At 36.0% G+C, this 22,688-nt stretch overlaps 1 protein-coding gene across 6 annotated transcripts in view; it reads left to right on the top strand.

Annotated features, from left to right (window-relative positions):
* LOC131425812 (chondroitin sulfate synthase 1) overlaps nt 1-22,688 on the top strand; it is a 67,534-nt gene that overhangs the window by 28,497 nt on the left and 16,349 nt on the right. For 2 of the 6 annotated variants that reach the window (XM_058588016.1, XM_058588015.1), the window contains exons 1-2: nt 2,507-3,234; nt 14,760-15,259. In XM_058588016.1, the coding sequence (XP_058443999.1) occupies nt 15,124-15,259 (136 nt within the window). In that variant the 5' untranslated portion in view covers nt 2,507-3,234; nt 14,760-15,123. Of the gene's footprint in view, nt 1-2,505; nt 3,235-3,339; nt 3,555-14,522; nt 14,650-14,759; nt 15,260-22,688 lie in introns of those variants that run through there. The other 4 variants (XM_058588011.1, XM_058588013.1, XM_058588014.1 and 1 more) reach the window with 4 other exon arrangements.

Below are 22,688 nucleotides of genomic sequence, written 5' to 3'. Positions count from 1 at the left end.
CCTTATGCTTTCTGTACAGTGGCAGCATTCTCTTCTTCAAACATTCTTCTTCGTACACCTTGCCGTTAATTGTGCCCTTCGTGAAGAAAATCGACGACCGCAAACCACAGGTACAAATTGCTTGCCAGACTAACACCTTCTGGCCAAACTTTTCCATCGCCACCGTGGTGTCAGTGTCGTCCAGGCCTGGTACACCGATTTCGTATAATATTGCGGTCCGGGCAGCGCTCGAGAGTCTTCCTTGGCGTAGGTTTCGTCGTCAATGCATCCGTCTTTATTCTGTTGAATCCAGTTATACAGTTTTCGCGGTCTTGTTTTGGCCTAAACTTGCTGTACCAGGGACTTTTTCGGCACCTTCTGTTTCCTGTACGTTTTCAGGGAGTTCCGAACTTTGATCCGTTGAATCATCCCGATGCTGGTGTTGAACTACTTGGCTAAATCCCGCGTCGAGGCCGATGGGTTTTTCTTGATGTACTCAACCACTTTTAAGTCCCGGCCGGGCTGGCTGGGATCTGTTTTCCTACCGGATCGGGGCAAGTCCTTCATGGAAAGGGTCGTACCGAACTTCACGATAATATTTTTGACACCGGTGTGGTGCACTTTAACCCGTTTTGCAATTTCGTTGTACGTGACACCACTTTCTGAGCACCAAGTGTGCAGAATTTTCTTTCGCGTTTCCGGATCAATTCGACTCATCATTGAAACGGTAAACCGTACCGAAACCAATCGATTGCGCAGCTGTTATTGACATGTAAACAAACATGTCACCGCAAAACACGCTGCAAAAAATTAAGCCATTTCAGAGTAATAACTGTTTGAACGTTGCTAACTACTTATCGATACACTCCTTAGTTGAATTTATTAAAGATGGTCGAGCTGTATATGTTCGAAACCCAGAAACAGTTATTTATAGGTTTTTATTTTCAGTATTTTTAGTTTTCACACGTGTATTAATAGAACCAAGATGTAGTTCTATGTTAAAACCGAAAGAACTTGATATACTGTTGCTTTGAGTGAAATAAAAAATTCTTGTTCCCAAGCAATGAAAATATACCGATAATCTTTGAAAAAACTTTTTCGTTTGCCGGGCAAGTTAAAAACTACAAGGGATAGCTGGTTGTTCGAAAAGTTGACGTAGAACTACGCATATATTGTTTAATTTTACAGTTTATTTTTGTTCTGAGTATTCAGGTAGCAGCTATTTCACGGTTCACATATACACTGAAGTCTTTTTTTTATGCGAGTTTACGTACCGCATAAAAAAAACCGCATAACTCTGAAAATTCGCATAAAAAAGTCGCATAAAAAACCGCATAAAAAAAGACCTTAGTGTACTCATTTTTATCTCTTCAAAATATACTTTTCAATATTATTGTTTGAGAATTCTAAATGCCCCGAAAAGGAGCGTTTAGTTTGTTGGTGAGAGGTGCTGATTATGGTCGTCAGGCATTTTTATCAAATTCAAAAAATCATTAAAAATTCCAATGAAAATGATTGCCGTGATCTACTTACTGATGTGTACAATAAACTAATGCGTCAACGAACCGCACAGAGAACAAATCGATTCAATACTAATTCCGGTTGTATGAAGAGAATCAGTTTTAAATAATACTACCCATGCAATGCGAAATGCAAAGTGAACTTATTTATATCGAATCACCGCCCATGTTAGGGAAAGCCATGATAATGGATCGAAACATAGCAGACAATTAAACATTGTTTGTTATTAATTGAGGTTTCGACCACTAATTACCAAAGTATGAATAGTGTATTTCCAAGCAATAAGTGCAATGAAAATATGGTAAAAAATTGATCAAACAGTAACCATTAAACCTACTGTTTGCACGATACATTTCTTCGTCTGGAAACAAAGACGTAGTCCTACGTCAAAAGTAAGAAATAGTTCGCTTAAATACCTAATCTAGTCACAATGTTCACAACAGTGCTTTTGATCAACCTTTTATCTAAGATTAAAACTTTTACGAAAGTCGAAATAAAGACGCATTTCTTACGAAATAAAGATAGGAAGTTATTAGTTCTTGTTCATAACATTTCACTATTCACGCTCAGATCAGTAGTTTGAGAGATTTTTTTAATCGTATGATTGCACGATGTAAATATCACCATTTTTAGTGGAAAGGTTAGTTGCGGTTTTACTATCGAATTCAGAAGTTACACTTTATCTCTGAAGGAGTGCCAAATTTTAGTTAATTAACAGAAAAGTAGTTCTCTAGTCAAGAATAATAATTCACTAAACACTTCGTGATTGGTTCATCAAAACGAAAATGTTTCAAGCGATATTTTTCCAATCGGATCAAATTTTATGAGCCGTCCTTCTATAAATTCCCAAAGTGGAACACCGCGCCCCTCTGCCAGTAACCTGAATCGAGTTTCATTGAACTATGCACAAAAATAAGCCTACAACCCTGAACATTCCCGTCACCTCATTCCAGGTCAGTCTCTCTTATCATTTGAGTGGCGTCGATTTCGTTGCTATCAGCTAGGTCTCCCGATAGTAGGAATTGATACGTCAGAGGGAACACAACAGCGCAAACGAACACGGAAGGTGGGGGGACGGGACGGGTAACAGGCGAGGTTTCCCAAAAATATGATAACGGGTTTGCCGAAAATGAAGCACAGCTCGTCGCTCGTCGAAGCGCGTCTTGTATTCGCTCCAATAGTTAGTAGGTGCTCGCATTCCCGGGCGGCGCACATTTTCCACGACGCGCCACAGCCACTATTGATTCGCCAATCTTTTCGCGGTGCAATATCGCCTGTTCGGTCGTTTGTGGCTCTAATTATTTGATTAATTAGCGAAATAGAAAACATTATCGCCGGTGAATGTCAAGGTATGGCGGGCTGGCAACGTGCGGTCGGTTACTGACTAACAAGCTTACGCTGGTCGGTCATGAAGGTGGACAAAAACTGCAAAATCAGAGAAATTATTATCGCGCGAAGGCACCTTCAGTGGCGGGTGATCGGCAGTGCATCGGTGCCATTCCTAGAATTGATTCGCGTGGTTGTTTGACAAATGTGTGCCATTAATGGCGATCGGTTGTCGTTAGTGATTGTGTTGTTTTCCGTTCGGGTTCAGTCAGATTAGGACTGATAAGTCGTGGTTTAGACGGTTGTGCGTCCCTGAGATTATCCTCAGTTTAGTAGCCAGGATTAGTAAAATTCCTTGAAGCAGTGCGTGCGGAATCGATATGAAGCAATAAAACGTACCCAGATATGGTAAGTCCAGTGGATTTCGGCTAACGGAAATCAAGCAACCTTGTGTGAAACGTAAACAGGGCCACATTCGCCAGAATCGTTCAGTCAGTCAATGCAATTAGTACTTCATTTGTTGAGTTATGTCATAAACACCGTAGTGGCCTCTCCAGAAAAAAAAATTACTCATGCCGAGTGTTGTTTGTTTTACCAGTTTTTCACATCGGGCACGCTTTGAAGTAAGAAGCAAACTGCTGCTGCTGCTGAACCATTGAACTGCGAGAATTGCTATCCGACCGCGTGATATGACTCAACACCGAATTCTTCTTCCGTGCAGTGGCGAAGTAAGGCACCGCTTTTATGGAGGTTAAATATTGATATTTGTTATGCATGAAATGAGACAGTAATTAGGTAAACAGGAAGTTATCAATTCTGTGTTCAAAATTGCATTAATTCGTGATAAAACTCGGACAAAACAAATAACACCGAACTCGACTGTTTAATTAATAGTGTTTTGAATTTTCGCATGAGAAGAATACTTGCTCAGCGAAACATTAAAAATCAAATCAAATTCAATATAGGATATAAGAAATACCAGTGCTGACAGTAATGAATTTGTGTACACATCAAATTTTGCTTTCGTTATTCAGTAATCATTTTTATTATTACGAAAAATAAGCTGTGAGGCTGTCCATAAAATATGTCACGCTTTTTTTTGGCAATTTTTGACTCCCCACCCCCCCTTTGTCACAAATTGTCACAGAAGCAAAGACCCCCCATCTCCCCTATCACATGTCATGAATTCAAAATAAATAAAATTCATCTTAATACATACTCAATATGTATGACGAACCATACAAATATGAGGGGAAATTCTATTTATTACATGCTGCCATTAGATTAAAAAATATCACTAAAACTACAAAGCCATCGAAATTATTTTATTAATATTAATTATAAAATTTAACAAAATGTATTTGATTGGAATTTATGAAACATTTAAATCATCTGTTTTAATCCTCCTAGGGGTACACAGATGTTATATTATTTTTTTTGCTAAGAAATAATATTTCCTTAGTGTAGCATACAGGGCTGAAAAAATAAAGATCAAAACCTCATCAAATCGAGATCACTGCCGAAGAAAATTGCTTGTGATCTTTCCCAATAAAGATCACTTCTGATCTGATCTTTTGAAGATCAGTTGACCAGTGATCTTTAAATCACATCGATCAAAATCGGTACTGATCTTCCGTCACACAAAATCGGTAGTGATTTTGAGCTTAAATGATTCTTGATTCATGTAAGTTCAATCATTGAATGATCATCTTTGATCTTGGTGGAGGAAAACCATATATGATCAAGATAAGACATGACATGATCTTTATGATTGAACATGTTTTTCTTATCATTATAATTATTGATAATCACAGCATATATGTTAATGTTATTTGCTGGTTTCATTAATATTACTCCGCCTGAATGAATTATAAATACACCAAGAAGCATGAAATTTCGATGCGACCGACCAAACAAACTTCTTGAAATTCTTTCATTCTTTGTGTGGTTCATAATCCACATCCGCTTACTACCTATCATTAGATTTCCGAAAGTTAAAAAATCCAAATTTCCAAGCGATTGGTGCACCCATATACTCATATACATTGACTAAAATTGTCAGTGCATAACCTAAGTTAAACCGTTTGGAGGCATCTATTTTTTACTCATATTAGGCAAATTTATTAATTTTGCTAATTTACTCGCCCCTTCGTGCACTTTGGCTGATCACAACAGAAATGATTTCCTGCATCATTCATTCCGGAAATTAGAAGAAGAAGCTTTTACATCAACAAATACACTTTTTCTTTAGAATGCAAACGTTTATTGTGGAGACTTTTTTCAGGAAATAGGGTAAAGCAGTAATAGGTATTTCAAAAATGCGTTCATTGAAAATATTGGACGTCACATTCCAACAACCCTACCCCCTGTCACAAAAGGTCACGTTTTCTGAAACACCCCCCTCCCCTTGCGGCGTGACTTCTTTTATGGACAGCCCCTTTTATTTTACTGACATGAACTGCAAACTTTGCAATTCAGTAAAATTTTGAAAATTTCAGATTTCAGTAAACATTACTGACGTCTTTGGTAAGAATTATATCTGCAGAATCAATGATACACAAGCTAATCAGTTTTAGACTAGACTTTTATAAGTTTTTCATATAGTTTCAACTCGATTGTTGAGAGAAAAATTAAAAAAAAACTAACAAATTTTCCAAAACCGATGTACTAGTTTCGAAATCCAGCCTAAGGATCGGAAGAAATGGGGATCGATTAGTGAATGATATTCATTGGAATAGTTTGAAACTAATATTCGATTATTAAACTAATCGAATGATTCGAAAAATCCAATAATAATAATCGAATATTTATTCGAGTAATCGATTAATGACCTTGATAATCGATAATTTGATCGATTAGTTGGAAAATTTTACGCGATTATTGAACAATCGAGTACTTCGAATAATCCGACATCCCTAATCCAACTGCATTGTTTAGTTCTAAGTTTGCCGCTTGGGCAGCGCTACAATCGGCGTGTTGATGATTTTAACCAATTATTCTGCGATTGCTGCGCTGCCCAAGTGGTGAGCTTAGAACTGAACATCTGATTTTGCTTGAGAATTTGAGAATTTTTTTTTTTTATATTTCCTCACCACGAATCCAATACCAACAAACAAAAACTCGATTATTAATTTTTCTGTGACATTCTGTGGTATATTTGATTCATATTCTTGGAAAAATTTTACCGCACTGGTTTTAATACAGACGATGTATTTGCAATTTTATAGAAAAATCGTCAAATATATCGTCTCATATTTTTGGGGGCAAAACGACCCGAATTGTGTAAGGGAAAATGCTCAAGAATTTGCTTACAAAAAATATCCATAAGTTATCAATTTAATGAATAATAGTGAACAATCTTCCACCTGGCAAATATTTTGTCAACGAAAAGTCTAAAGTATTCTTAAAATAAGAAGAAGAAGCTTTATGAGGGTGCATATTGCCCCGTGGTTGTCATGAGCTTTAATCCGTTGTTTAAGATCATCCTGACTCTATGTTCAGATAATCGTCACTTTGCGTAATTTATAATGTATATTTTTCATGTTTTCCACGATCGGGCGTCATGCCCCGCATATTGAAATAGACAATTTTTAAGGGTTTTGGAAAATAAGATATTTCATGTATTTTTCAATGCATTTAGCGAGTATTTGTACGTAATTTTGAGGAGTAATGATTACGGAAGATAGTCATGCATGAAACTCTTCCGTGTTATTCTCTATAGTTAAGATATAGCTATATTTCCTTAGGGGTGCATTCTACCCCTATTGGGAAGCCAGACTTCTGTGCATTATGAATTGTGTAATTTAATAATATTATATAATTTAAAAATTTCTAATTGGGATCCCGTCGTTGTGCACTATTCTTTTTAGACTTTACGAATTTGTTTGGTCTGTACGGGTCCGTTTGGTTTTCACAAAAAGCGCAATCATGTTGCCAGTCGGATCTCATACCAAAACAAACATTCCGTTCTAGAAAGATTTTTTTTTATATTCGGCAATTTGTATCGGAAAACAAATGCGTGTTCTACCATCGATCAACAATCGATATCTTCAAATTCGACTTTTACCACCATAATTTTACCATTTTGAAGGCTTTACAAAATTCGATGTCTATGTTACATGACATTTCTAACGAATTCGTAGCTCCCATCTTTTTTAATGTTTCATGAAAATCCTGTATTTATGTTTAGTGATGTATTTTTTGATTCGATTTATCAAAATAATCGATTAAAAGGCTAAAGTAATCGAGTATTTGTAATCGATTAACGGCAACACCACTAATCGAGCTAATCGATTAATAGAAATCAATTATTCGAGATTCATATCAGTTTGTAGATAACGTTTAGCTTCAGACTGTAGACAGAGTGGGCGCGAGAAGCTGAGCCGAGCTGGTGACTTACATTGACAAATCAAAAGTGGGAATGATACTAGCAGCAAATCAAAAGGACTCTTTCATTGTACAAATGAGAAATCGGCTCAGCTTTCACTCTGACAGGGTCCCTATGTTTTGCTGTAAGTACGTTTCCTTTTTTGGCCAGCATCAAGATCGATTCAGCCTCTCGCGCTCACTCTGTTTGCACCCTAATGGTGAAACCAGAGAGAAAGCGACGCGAACCGAAGCGATGCGAAACTTGACAGATCGCACGGAGTTGCGCAGCAGAGCTCCGTCCATTCAAGTTCAGCAGAAAAATGACAAGTATGTCAGAGTGAACAAGATGCGTTGTGGCGAATACTGCCGATCGCATCGCACTCACTCTGACATACATGTCATTTTTCTGCTGAACTTTAATGGACGGAGCTCTGCTGCGCAACTCCGTGCGATCTGTCAAGTTTCGCATCGCTTCGTTTCGCGTCGTGTGTCGCTTTCTCTCTGGCTTCACCCTAAGGCTAAATTTTGCTATGATGAGAGTTGCAGTTTCATCTGTCATAATTCAAGGAAATGCGAATTTCAATTTAAATAATGATTCATGGTCCATTCTGCCACGGTTACAATGTTCATAAATGTTTCCATCCGTTTGATCATAGATTTTATTGAATATTCTGAGAAACTGACAATTTTCAAGACATTTTAACCACATTTTCTCATATTTTTGCTTGCTGTTTGATACAATAATGGCAGCTTTGATTCTGTATAGAATAATTTGATCGATTAATTGCATTAATCGATTAATGCTTAATAGTAATCGATTACACTAATCGACTCTTTTTTTATCAATTGAAAACCTAATAATCGATTAATACGAAAAATCAGACATCACTGTTTATGTTTGTTTTATTTCTGTTTTAAATTTTGATCTGTGCAAAATTTCTTTCAGTTATCCATTGTGTAATAGTAAAGAAGTTTTGAAAAATAATGTTTGGCCTTCGATTCACTTTCAGTAATTCGAGAAACTTTTCCTTTTTTCGCAGTCGCTTTGTATTGTAATTTTCACTGGCGGTCAACAAAGAATGCGATGCGACCAGACAGCGACAAAATGCCGCAAAGATAGCGAAACTGTCATTCGTATTGATTTAACCCCTTCGAGACCACAAACCAGAAAAATATTTTTTCTTAAATTGACCGTTAAATGACAATGTTTTTATAATAAGAATAATTAAACAACGATACTTTGTATTAATCGACGTATTTATCTTCAAAACCTTGCGCTTCACTCGAAATATTATTAATATTAACTATAAATATAAACTACTATAAAAAATTGTAAATCGTCTACTCAAGAAATTCAGTCGTCTTTGACAGATACATACTTGTTGAAGCTTTTAGTGAAGAAACAAATAATTCTTGTCATTAGAGAACATTACCTTTTAAATCTGTAATTGCCTTTAGTACACCAGACGATTCATTTTTCTATTTGCTCTTATGTTTGATATTAAAATGCTGTAAACTTCAGTAAAATAGACAGTGAAGGGGTAAAAATAACTGACCAACTTTTGGCAGAGATGCCAAGTAAAATTTTTAAGTTTGCTTACTAGAAATCCTCCAGTGCAAGTGTTAAATTTTATAAGAAACCATCTGCCTTTCATAGGGCATTGATTAAAAGCAGAGACAAGATATCGAGCTCTCACTATTCCCGAATAAATCATTGACAACATCCTTTTATGGCTCTGTCAGCTCGTGCATGAGGAAATCCTAGTTCTTTCACGATAACTTCCAGCATGTAAAAGTACCATTTGATCAGCGTAATAAACTATTTCATGTATGATCCAACCCATATTCTTGAACATTTGACGATATCTTGTACAGTTTTTTTAATAGTATTCGTTTATGCGAGTTGTCAGTTTACCCAAAATAGAACATGAAATGTTTTGAACGGCGTAAAAAAATCATAGTGATTGGAACCATAAATGCGTAAATAAGGTAATCAGTATACTTTCGAATAGCTGGTACTAACATACCGGTGTTAGAGGGTTGGCAGGCATAGAACTGAACAATGATAACTGATTTTCAAACTCATCTACGAGACTAGAAAAAATTGCTTGTTTTCCTAGTTTTTTTCTGATAAGAAATATTTGAATTTAGAATTTCGGTATAAAAAACGTGCTTTATCCACCTACCAGTGAGATGATACCTTTTTTTTATCAATCCGCATGTGTTTTTTTCATGAATATTCTTCGGTTTTCATGACATTATTTTAATGACCGTCGTTTTAAGCTGCAATTTGACATTTTAATCACTCATTACTCTATCTAAAATGGTTACAATCGATTAAACTTTTCATGATATGTCGAAGTGAGTTCCACTTTAGAATTTACGGTAATTTAAGGTACTTCCAGAGCCGGTATTCAGGAACCAGCATAAACCAAACCGATTCGTATGGCCATATGACGAATAAATTGCAATAGTTTTGAGTCCAACTTTCAAGCTTTTCGGGATTATCATCTTCTATATCGGTTTGAATTTTAAAAATTTATCCTCCTGTAATTCCAGAATCGGAAGTCAGCATTGAATAAAATTAATTTTGTGTGGGACTATAAGTTTATTTTAATTTGAATTTTTTTCTGAAATTCGATTTGGCTTTATTTGAGAAAACGATTGAGCTTTGAGAAACGATTCGATACTGGAGCCGGAATTCGAAAATCGGTTTAGCCGAAGTCAGACAAATTCACCTGATTAGTTTACATTTGTTTCAATATGTTTAAAAATCAGTATAGACATCTTTGAGAAATCGTAGTACGAGTTAAATTGTTGGGTGCCTTCCGAATCGAAAACTGAATACCACTAAAACTGAAATAAGTTTATTTGGTTGTCGACTATTCAAATCAGCAAATCTTAGATGATTCTTAGATATCATTTGAATCTTAGATCGGTTCAGCCATCTACGAGGAAAATAAGTTACACAATTTTAATTTCGTTTCACATATCATCCTGTAGTTCCGGAACCAGAAGTCGGATCCAAACATAATTTAGGAACCATGTTTAGGAGCATACGAATTTTCATATGAATCTGAGTTTGTAGAAAACGGTTGAGTCATCTTCGAAAATAAGGTAAAAAATTGAGTGAAATTATTTGTCACATACGCATTTGCTGATCTCGACGAACTGATTCAAATGGTATATGGGTGTTTTGTTCTTCCAGCTTTTATTGCAGTTTAAATCAATATAATTATGAAATTGTTCAGAATTCGGAAGTACTGCCATCTTTCCAATATGTCATATTCGAACGATTATGTTGCCAAAAACGAACCGTGCTAAAATTGGTCCGAGGCAAAATGTCATGAAAAATAATGCTGTTCACAGTCTTTTTGGTACTTAGAAACTATTGTATGTAACAGTATAAAAAATCGTGTTTTACGTTGCTCCCAAGCCTTTCTTTGCCATACAGCGCTCAGAACTTCTACTGCTGGAATATGGGGGAAAAATCGCTTACACAAAAAATTCGATATCTCCGTTAAAAATGGACGGATTTTAACAATCTATGGCTTGTTGGATAGGTATTACCGTGCGGAATCTAAGTCTGAAAACATATTCTGTTTTCAAGGTCAATTGTGACAGATACTGTCAAAAAACTGAAAATTTTGACATAAAACTTCGAATAACTCAAAAAGTAAACATCCGATCTCAAAACCATTCAATAGCGTTCTGGGTGACGGGGAGACCTTTCATTTGCGACTAGTTTGATCAAAATCGGTCCAGCCATCTCTGAGATCTCGACCTCTTAGTTGACAACACACATACAGACACACACACATACACACACACACAGACATTTGCTCAGTTCGTCGAGCTGAATCGATTGGTATATGACATTCGGCCCTCCGGGCCTCGGAAAATTTTTCGAAAGTTTGAGCGAATTCTATACCTATTTTTTATATATATAAAAAAAGGTAAAACGGGAGTAAAAATCGAATATATATAACCACGAGGTAGTCGTAGGACAACATTCAAGTAATGGTCCTGAAAAAGAACATTTTAGTAAAGATTTTACAGCCTTTTTAATCCACACAATTTTCAAACGAGTCTGAGTCTTTCGAAATCGATTCTTTCATCTCCGAAAAATTTTATTGCATTGAAAAACACTGGGATTTGTCGGTTACGTAAGCTCACGAACCGGAAATATTCACCATGTCCCTTCGAAATTTGATTGAAATTGTTTACTTTCAAATTAGTTTATCGAAATTCGTTGAATCATCTGCGAGAAAATTCAGCCGATGAACGATGTCGGTTACGTCTCTTATACTATTTTTTCTTCAGAGCCAGAAGTGACAACAATTTCTTTTTCGAACTTTATCCACAATTAAATAGAAACTTACAAATAATCCTAGGCTTGTTAAAATCGGACCAGCCACCTCTAAGAAAATTGAGCGGTGAAAAAACAATGTGTTTTGTCGGTTGTGTCACTTATACTATCATATCTCCGGAACCAGAAGTCACAGCTAATTGATTTTCGAACTTGATCAATTGCCCAATAGTAGGTTTCAAACGAGTTTAAGCTTGTCAAAATCGGTTTAGCCATCTGTAAGATAAATTGAATCAAATGGTATATAACACTATGGATCTCCGATGCTCCGTTCGAAAGCCGATTTTTCTAGCAATTCCAATACCTTTCTATAGCGAAAGGCAAAACTGGTACACTTCTATTGAACAATCCAATCAGCGTGGTCACCACGAAAAAACGTTATGGTGATTGTTTTGACATATTCCATGTATTTAGAATAATTTTTGACGAATTTTTCAATTTACTTGAGTTTCTTCCTGTCAGTGATACAATGTTCTAGAAATAAAAGTGATGTTAGACACAATCTTACAACAGTTTAAACTTGTAAAAATAATCAAATTTGGATTTCACACAACGATTTTTTTTTATTGAAATAGTGACAAAGAAAAATCTGGTTTGATATAGCAAATAAAACAAGAAAACATGATAATTCATTTTTCTCAGTGAACTGGTTTGGTTCAATCAATGTTTTGATAAAAATAACAAATATATTATTTGTGCGTTCCTTTCAATTTTTACCAGTTTTGCATCGTCATTTTTATCGGTTATAGAGATTTTAACATTGTTGTCATTCACCTCTTCGGCCCAGAAAAGTTTTCTGACCCTATGTGCGCGGGGTTGGGAATCGAACCCAGGTGGGCAGCGTGAAAGGCATCGACTTACCCATAACGCTATACCCGTTCCCCTGCATCGTCATTTTGAATTTGAATGTTATGACACTCCTCGCCCTATAACTTCGGAACCGGAAGTCGGATCAGGATGAAATTGCACAGGATATTTAAAGGCAATGAGAACCTTAAGTTGAATAATGACTCGTGAAAAACGACTCAACCGTTGCTGAGAAATCGACGGGAGCTCCGTTTTTGGAGATTTTCTTCACTATTACCGGTGCTTTCGGAAGCAGAAACCGGGGACTAGTAGTCTCAAAGTAGCTTTATATAATCACTAACTAATCAGATCTGTCAACTAGATCAATTTAGCAGTACGTTTTATAAAAATGTGCACCTCGTTTCGCCATCGCTAGTGAAAAATACTCATGAAATTGAAAATTTTCACTAATCGCACTGTAATACCGGAACCGGAAGTCGGACCTGGATCAACTTTTCGGGGACTTTGTAAAGAATTTCAAGACCTTTTATTTGCTTCTTAGTTTGTGAAAATTGGTTAAGAAATTTCTGAGAAAATTGCTTGCATATTTTTTCATAAATTTTCACATATTTCCTTGTAATTCCGGAACCGGAAGTCAGATCCAAATGAAACTTAGGAAAATTGTATAAGATCGTAAAACCCTTTCTTTTAATCTAAGTTTGTGAAAATCGGTTCAGCCATCGTTGAGAAACGTGTGTGACTATTTTTTTTCCTTTTTTTGGTGCATATCACCCTATAATTCCGGAACTGGAAGTCGGATCCATATGAAACTCAGGAACTTTGTATGGGACCTCAAGACCTTTCAGTGACATTATTTGTCACACACATACACACACACACACACACACATACAGAGACAGACATTTTGTGATCTCGACAAACTGAGTCGAATGGTATATGACACTCGGCTCTCCGGGCCTCGATTCAAAAGTCGGTTTTGACAGTGATTGCATAACCTTTCTATATGAGAAAGGCAAAAACTAAGTTTATATCACAATTTTTAGTTCAGCATTTTGTATTAATGCTGAAATGAAATAGATCTCCCATGTATGCTAATAGAATTAGATTCATCTGGAAAAATACATAAATTCAAAATTTATGAAAGAATCCGCTTGAAACGGTGCCTGACCACGCCAATGCCAATCGCAGACGGCAATCGCTTTGTGTGTTTAGCCATTCATTACGGCGTCGGGCGGCTACGAAAGAAAGGCCCAATAAATGAACATGAACAAATGTATGATTGAATTTCCACACCCACCGGAAATGGAATCGTTACGCCAGCTGTCAGTGATTGTCGAATTTAGTTCTACGTTAGCACAACGTAGGTTCGCGAAAAAAAGCACATTTTTTTAGTTTGGCTGCCAGCTTAAATGTATGTATGTATGTATGCAATGACGAACGTGCTGACGAATTTAAAAGAAAAACTTGATCAGTTGTGTCAGAGTCTACAGTTAGCGCGGGAAAGAGATAACGATAGATGGACTGATATAGCAACGAACATAGGACAGAGAGGGAGGAAATTAGAGAAGTTCATTGAGCCTGAGAACGAACCGACCGACAGACCGACAAAATTAGGTGAAATAAGTAAAAATAACGATTGCCATTTTTTGTTTTGGCGAAGGTCGAGTGTCGTCAATTTGCTTCGCGGCTTAGTACAGACACCCGTCGGTTTGTATGGTTTTGTTATATTTTATACTTCCTGTAGAAGGGTTTTTTATTGAGTGTTGGTAAATTTGAGTTATTCTTTTCAGTTGGAAATTCGATAGAAATTCTGTGAGCACTACTGACTTACACGCTTATTCTTCATTAGTCAGTTGTGCGAAATAGGCCTTCATTTAAACTTCGGTAAACCACATTTAAATTATGAACATGATACCATGCAATTGTTCCAGTATTTTTAGGATGTCTGTTTGAATTGAAGTGAACTGAATTTAAAAACAAATTCATTTTTTTTTGAAACTGACTAGCAGCAAATAACCGTGTATTGCAAAATTCAAATGACATCTACTTCGCTCGTGAAAGTCCAATTGGTTTGCTTGATTTACCCACCGCTATCAGATCTTAGAGAATGCAATCCTTGCCTGATTCAATGATTGAGAGGAAGTGTGAGGCAAGAAATAATTATGGAAAGCAAAAAAAAGTGCAAAGCAAAACAATTACAGTCACCGGTAATACCAGGGGCGCAAGGTGCTGTGATTGATGCCAGATATCACCGATTCAGGTCAACTCAAGGTCTAGAGGTATAAATATCTCTCACGATTAGCGTTTTTTTTTGTGTGTGCTGATGTGATTGTTTTAAGTCAATCCCAATTAAGAGGTAAAACACTCGTTTTTTTCTCTGCCCTTCCAGATCTAACATGATACTGCGCATCGATCAGCGAATAGCCTCGGTGTCGCTTCCAGCAGCTCTAGCATCTTCCGCACTGCCGTTTGGACGCTGGAATCTTCTGCTAGTCGACAACAAATGGAACTACTACTGCCTGTTGGTGCGCCCGTTGAAGACCTTTTACCGCAAGGAGATTATCCGGATCCGATCCGATCCATCCAACGGAGGTGCTCTCGGTGGTCCCGAACCGATCGGATCGATGAAGCGAGGATTTTATTCATTGCCTAGTTTTGGATTAGTGAGTTACTAATAAGTGTAGTGTGGCAGTGAACTAGAGTGAAAGTGCGATCTTACGGTTAAGCTGAAATTTAGAAGACTTATTAGAATTATGTCACAGCGGAAGAAGATTCTGTACGGACTGTTCGGGATCATCATTGGACTGTGCGTCGGGGCTCTCTTCCGAAACTATCGAACGCTCGAGATCGTCAGCATGTGTAGCTCAATGAACAGTATAAAACAAAAGTGTAAGTATCTCTTGTGACTTTTCAGCCAAATTCCTACCAGCTGAAATCAGAGAACCTAATTGGTGGGGTTCGAAGACGAAACAGTGAGAGAGGGAGAGAAAGAATGATAAGGGGGGAGGGGATCATCTACACCAGTTTGATGAGAAAATTACCTGTCGTTCTTTGAGTTTCCACCGCAAACCGCACGATAGTGTCTGCGGGCAAGAGTTGCCTCATCCTCTTCGAGAGGGCGACCGACCGACCGACGGATGAGTGTGGGTCTGGATATCTTGCTGCCACTTATGATTGTTAAATTGTAGCTGATGAGAAAATTGCTGTTCGTTCAACGTTCGTCGACGCGAGAACCGCTTGGCTCTTCCGCGAAACACAGACCCGGTCCAAAAAATCGGTGGCTGTCTGGCTTGGTCCGTTCGTCTTATTGTTCGTCCGTTTAAAAAAAAATGTGTTCCGCGAAGGTCTTGCCGGAGGAAAAAAAATCGTAAATGTACGGATTGACTCTCGTTAGAGCTTCTGCAAATAATTCTAACTCACGTATTAGTGAGAAAGATGAAATTTACGTGAAAGATCAGAGTTTAAGTTTTCGTTTGAAATTCGTTTTTCGTGTGGCGTAATTGAAAAAAGATTCAACTGTGAATATTAGTAAATGAGTCATTGTTGAAAGACTAGCTTTTCAATCGCAGATGTTTGATTAAAAGTCAGATTAAATTGCCTGACCTTATGTGCGGGGTTGGGAATTAGGCCCAGGCGGGCTGCGTGAAAGGCATCGACTTGCCCATCACGCTATACCCGTTCCTTGTTTTGTCACCATGATACTTCCATCGGAGTTTCAACTTTCTTAATATAACTGATGCCTCGATTAAAATATTGCTTCATAAGAAAGGATGAAATAGTGACCATAGTAATTGAGTTAATCATTTATTGAGAAATTCAGGTACCATGTCCAATATCTTTGCCAGGCGAACAATAGAAAAGGAAATTTGGCGCCTGCTGATGACTGTACAAAGTGTACTGCGTTCAAGGATGACTTTTATCGTATCAAAGAACACTCTCTTGCAACTCTTCACACGATTCAATCAGTGCCATCAAAGAGAGACGGATATCATCGTACCAACAAAAAACTGGCAGTGCGAGAGCGAATTTCTCTCGATGACGCGTCTGAAGCAACAAACGGTCGCTTATTCTCGTTTCGCGATCCGATTCTATACGGGCAGTTGATAATTGCGATAGAATCATTTTACTATTGCCGCTTATTCTAACTATGTGCATATTACCTTTTTATGAGTTGTGTCCATGAAAATGTATGCACGGAATGATCGAAAGCTCTTTGGCGAAAAAATTAGTTGATTTTCTGATTTTAGTTAGTTATTTTTTGAGACAGCTAAAAAAATCTTACTTTTGCTGATTTAGATTTTTTAATTCTCATTCCCTTAGTAATAATAAAATATTTGCTGAAATGGCTATTTTTTAGTTAAATTCACCAATTAAACGTGCTGTCATTTCTTAGCAAAGGCACACTCCATTTTCATTCAACTAATTTTTAAGTTGAATTAGAACAATAAAATGTTGTTTTCAACCAACATGAATGGTTCAACTGGCTTCTGCAATCTGCAACTATATGACGTACTGTCACAAAGAAAAACATTAACACTTTTGATGTTCTACAGTAAAACCATATAAAAATAGAAAATGAAGGAAGTATGACAGACTTTCAGAACTAATTTTCGGAACACTAGCACTATTTTTTATGCAACGAACCTGATTTGTACCGAAAATGTGATTAATCACAGAATTTTGTTTGTAAATCATGCCGACTTTTGCAAAATCCGCAAAAATTTCAAGTTGTTCAGTAATAATTCCTTTTTTACCCGCATATTCACAATAAAAATAAGAGCGCATAAACTTTTAACATTGAGCCTCAAAATAGTAAATAAATCTAAGATATTCTTTTTATGTAACCAATAAAAACGGCATGGCACACACATATTCAAAAAAAATGCTTTCAACGAAACATTTTATTTATTACGAAATTTTCATAAAAAGGATTACGTTTATCATAAAGCTGATTTTAAAACCTTCTTGAATTTGAAATCATTCCGAAGTAGATTTGACATAGGTTTGATGCTTCGTTTTACTTCATAACGCTTATGAAAAATGATCTACTAGGCTGGAATATAATCTCATAATGGTTTTATTAGGATTTTGAGGAGTTTAAAGTTGTGACTACACAATTGGTTTATTGATGTATTGAATATTTATCGTTTATTATTACCACATGTGCATTCAAAATATGAATCGTTATGTGTTCTAAACCAATTTCGACAATAAACTTACATGTTATTGAACAGAAAACAATAACTCAATAGTGCTGATTTTATGTACAAATATGAATATATTCTTTTCCTTACTAGTATTTAAAGACTTCACCAAATTTATGTACATTTCTTGGTTTGACTGCTTTTTGAAAATAAGCTACAACGTTGATAAAGTGTATAAGGGGCTGTCCATAAAAGACGTCACACCGCAAGGGGGAGGGGGGTGTTTAATAAAACGTGACCTTTTGTGACAGGGGGAAGGGGGGGAGGTTTTTGGAATGTGACATCCAATATTTTCAATGAGCGCATTTTTGAAATACCTAATTATATTACTGCTTCGCCCTAATTCCTGAAAAAATCTCCACAATAAACGTTTACATTCTATAGGGAAATGTGAACTTGTTGATGTAAAAGCTTCTTCTTGTAAATTCGGAAATGAATGATGCAGGAAATCATTTCGGTTGTGATTAGCAAAAGTGAACGGAGGAGCGAGTAAATTAGCGAAATAATTTTTTTTTCTTAATATGAGTAAAAAAGAAAAAGATGCTTTCAAACGGTTTAACTTAAGTTATACACTGACAATTTTTTCAGTAATTTGATTTTCTAGCATTGAGAATAGTATATCGTAAGAATTGCTCTTATTTGATTCTGATGCAGTTTATTCAATTGTACTCCATTTAAAAAAGGGCGGGAGATCAACGGTTTCAGACGTAGATCATGTCATGTCTTATCTAGATCATATGTGATTTTCCTCCACCAACTTCAAAGCAAAGTCTTGGCATTACATTCCTTTTGTGGAATTTGGTCTTTCTGTTTCAACAGACAACATCAAAGCTTATCGAATCATCCAATGATTGAACTTACATAAATCAAGAATCATTTTAGCTCAAAATCACTACCCATTGTGTGACGGAATATCAGTACCGATATTGATCGATGTGATTTAAAATTCACTGATCAACTGATCATGAAAAGATTCACCGGCAGTGATCTCGTTGTGATGAGGTTTTAGTCTTTATTTTCTCAGCCCTGTATGTTACACTAAAGAAATATTATTCTTTACCTAAAACAATAATATTATCTGTGTACCCCTAGGAGGAATAAAACAGATGATTTAAATGTTTCATCAATTCCAACCAAATACTTTTGATAATTTATATAATTGATATTAATAAAATAATTCCGATGATTTTGTAGTTTTAGGATTATTTTTTAATCTAATGACAGCATGTAATAAATCGATTTTTTCCTCATATTTGTATGGGTTGTCATACATATTGACTATGTATTGAGATTTGAGATTTTATTTATTTTGAATTCGTGACATGTTACATAGGGGGGGTAGGGGGTCTTTGCTTCTGTGACAATTTGTGACAAAGGGGAGATGGGGAGTCAAAAATCGTCAAAAAAAAAGCGTGACGTCTTTTATGGACAGCCCTAAGTTTTATGCTACTGGTTAGCATTTTTCAAATTTTCAAACAAAGGTTGTTTATTATTTGATACTCTGAAGAAGGAAATATTGTTTCGTGAGTTCACCATCGGTCGTCAATGGCGCTGGTAGCAGTAAACAGTGATCTGATTTTGCACAGTACAACGATAAATAACCGTAGTACGGAAATCACCGTTGTATCATGATGCTCGCGTGATACCACCGTGATTTAGGGCGACAGACATGTGATTTCACGATGTACAGTGATTCCGATATCACATGTCTGTCATAAGCATTAGAATGCAACATTCGAAACTCACTTCACTGTTTCACGTAAAAACATTATTACGTACAATCGAATCGAAAGAGGTCAAATTCTGAACAAAAACACTTTCCACCAAGAGTTTATGGCATTTTACATATCGGTTTGGAAATTTAAATATGGATATATCGTGGCACATGCGAAAAACTTCAAAACAATTTGCAATCAGTTTCAACAAGACTATCTATTTGAACGTTTTAATGGATTGTTTTACATTGACACTTCTCATGAGTTTTGGATAATAAACTTCTCAATACAACCGTTTTTGTTTTCTATGTGCTGTCTTTCAGCAGTGGTGGTGACAGATAGATAGAGTCAAATTTTAATTCTGGTTTTAATCACAAAATTAGTTGCCAATGAGAATTTCGTTTTTAATTGAAATTTTGCTGGTTTGCGTCTAGAATATTAGGCAACGAAACACATTTTCTAAAAACAATCATTTTTTCAGCAAACTAAATTCTTAATTTCAACTAGTTTAATCGTTTTATTAGGAAAATTTGTTGTTAAAATCAACGAGCCCCGACAGGGAAGGATTTTTAGTGTCAGTGAAATAGTAGTACACCCAAACCTCCGTTTACGTAAACTTTTTTTACGTTACCTCTTTTTACATAACTCGTTTTAGGAACAAAACTTCGTAAAAAGAGGTTTTTGCATACAATGAAAATCATTTCCGGCTCATTTATATTCCATGGAAATTATTACAATATGGGTATTTTCGGAACGGGTTGGATAAGTAGATGTCGGAAAACGATGTTTGAGGTAGTTCTGAATTCCAAGATGGCATAGCCATCTGCTCCAGTTCTTTATATCCAGAATTTCTTTTTATTTAGGGCACTTGTTCAACAGCTTTTACAGTCTTGATAATCTGAAACTGATTCGACAGGTATTTTGGTCTTTTTTTTTCACTGAATCCGGCTATAATTTAGATCTGCCGCATATATTATGCTACTGCATAAAAATTTAAGCGCCTACTAATGAAATGTCATAGCATGCAATGATTATGTACGCTAAGAATCGGCAGCGACGTCTGTTTGAAACAGTAAGGCCCAATTCCACAATGGGAATGTTATGCCAGAACTTAGCTTTGCTTAAAATTTGCTAAGTGATCAGTAGAATGCACTGAACATCTTCCTGTCATAATTATACTGACTTGCTCAGCCTGTCAAGTATTTCTGTTATTTCAGTAAATTTAATTAAAACCCTCGTGAAATAAAGGGTAAATATAATTTCGACATTTTCGCTCAATTTTTGATTACTAAATTATGTACCCATTGTCTAAAAATGGTTTTTAGAGAGATATAATGAAATTGTAACTAAATTTGGGTTTCACGCAACAGCAAACGTACAGCAAATATTGTTACTTGACACAACAAAACTAGATATTTGTTTTTTCTCAGTGGATTAGGTTGTTTCAATAATTATTATGTAAAAATTAACAAACATTTTACTTCTGCTTTCCTGTTAATTTCTTGACAAACAATTTCATAGTAAATTCAACTTGCAAATTTAGTTTACTATGAAATAATTTTAATAGATAAAAGTTGTTCTAAAGCATGTGCTTTTACCTTATAAGTTTAGCGAAGAATAATGCGTCAAACATAAAATCAGTGCGGTAAATCGTGAAAGAAATAGTAAACAAAGAGAAACTGTCATCTGCAGTTAGGCCCTTTTGTCGTGGGACTGTCGATATGGGTAATTTTAGAGACAGTTGACCGTTTTTTCTTTGTCTGTTTTCACCAGGTCTCTGCTGGGCCGCCATGTTTTTGTGACCATCATCTTTTCCGCAAAGACGAAAACAACGAAGAAGTGTGTAACATAATTAAAAAAATGTTCATGGTAAATATCTGTGATTTGTTGAAACAAAGTAGATTTTTATATGTTTGATTATGACTGTGATATCGTTATGAAACGTGCGGTGCCAAATTGCAATACTGACTTTCACAATCGATGAAGTGTTGTATTTGTTTACTTTGCTCTCACTGACACGCTAGCTTTGAAGTCCCCGAAGGACCGAGATGTTGGTAACGATAGCACTGGCTAGAGCGCCTAATTGTTGCCACCGGGCTGATTTTCACGTATGCTATGAATGATGTCGAATTTGTTGGTGTAAGTGCAATATATCCAATCGGTAGTTCCACGACAAAATGACAGTTTACCTTTGTTTACCTTTTCTTTCACGATTCACCAGATTGATTTCATGTATGACGCCCTACTCTTCGCAAAAGTATCAAGTTAAAACCACAAGCTTTCGATTTATATTGGAAACTTTCAAGAAACTGCAGTAATGACTCCGTAATAATCAAAAGAGAAAGTAAACAAAGAGAGGCTCTCATTTTCAGTTAGGCCCTTTTGTCGTGGGACTGTCGAAGTGTTCAGAATATCTTCTGTATTAATTGAACAATCCAATCAGCGTGGTCACCACGAGATAGCGTTATGGTGATTGTTTTGACATATCCCATGTATTTAGAAAAATTTTTGACGAATTTTTCATTTTACTAGAGTTTGAAAGATTGCAGATGGTAAAACCTTACAAATATGGGTAAGAAAAACGATTATTCACGTGTTGTCATCAAACATATGATTTCAAATTGTCCTATACTCTTGACAATCTGGGATGAAATTTGAAATTTTCAGTTCACATACAGATTTGATTTAGATGATAAAACATGAGTAAATAGACTAGTCATAAAACTTTTGATCATAAGTTATCAATTATTCTCAAAATCCAACCCAAAAAACATAGAATATCCCAAATATGAAAACAGTACCCAACCTCACTTCTTCGAATTTCGTATTTCATGTTACGATTTCTCCATAAATATCAATCAAACATACCACGGAAAGTTACTGAATCATTTATGATCGATTTTTTTACAAAATTTTCACACGTTTTTGTGTTAGTATTCGATTCATAAGAAAAAAAAATAAAAACCCTGCATTTTGTTCGAATCTTCAAGCAAAATCTGAAAATTATCACCATCGCTTAGTTCAAAGCTCGCCACTCGGACAGCGCAGCGATCGCAAAAGAGTTGGTTGGATTCTTCAATTGTGATGGCAACACGTAACTGTTAATTTCTTTTATTTCCACACTCACCACTATGTGGATTACAATATTTGTCTAAAACACTAAACAAACTGACTGAAACCTCAATTGTCCGAATTAACCCATTAGGCGAAACGATGTTCATTTTGTAAATTTTGTAATTTATCATCAACACATATTGTATTGCGCGTATATTGATTAATCATTATTTATGTTATATATGTACAAATTTTTAAGAATTTGGTAAGCCATCTAGCATGCTGGATCCTGAGCCTAAGAAAGCTTTGTTTGGTACAATTTTCTTCAAATAAGAAAGATAAACA

This window comes from Malaya genurostris, chromosome 1, assembly GCF_030247185.1.
Source record: "Malaya genurostris strain Urasoe2022 chromosome 1, Malgen_1.1, whole genome shotgun sequence".
NCBI classification, from domain to species: domain Eukaryota; kingdom Metazoa; phylum Arthropoda; class Insecta; order Diptera; family Culicidae; genus Malaya; species Malaya genurostris.
Note: the sequence above shows the minus strand (reverse complement) of the source record. Positions and strands in the feature narration are given on the sequence as shown.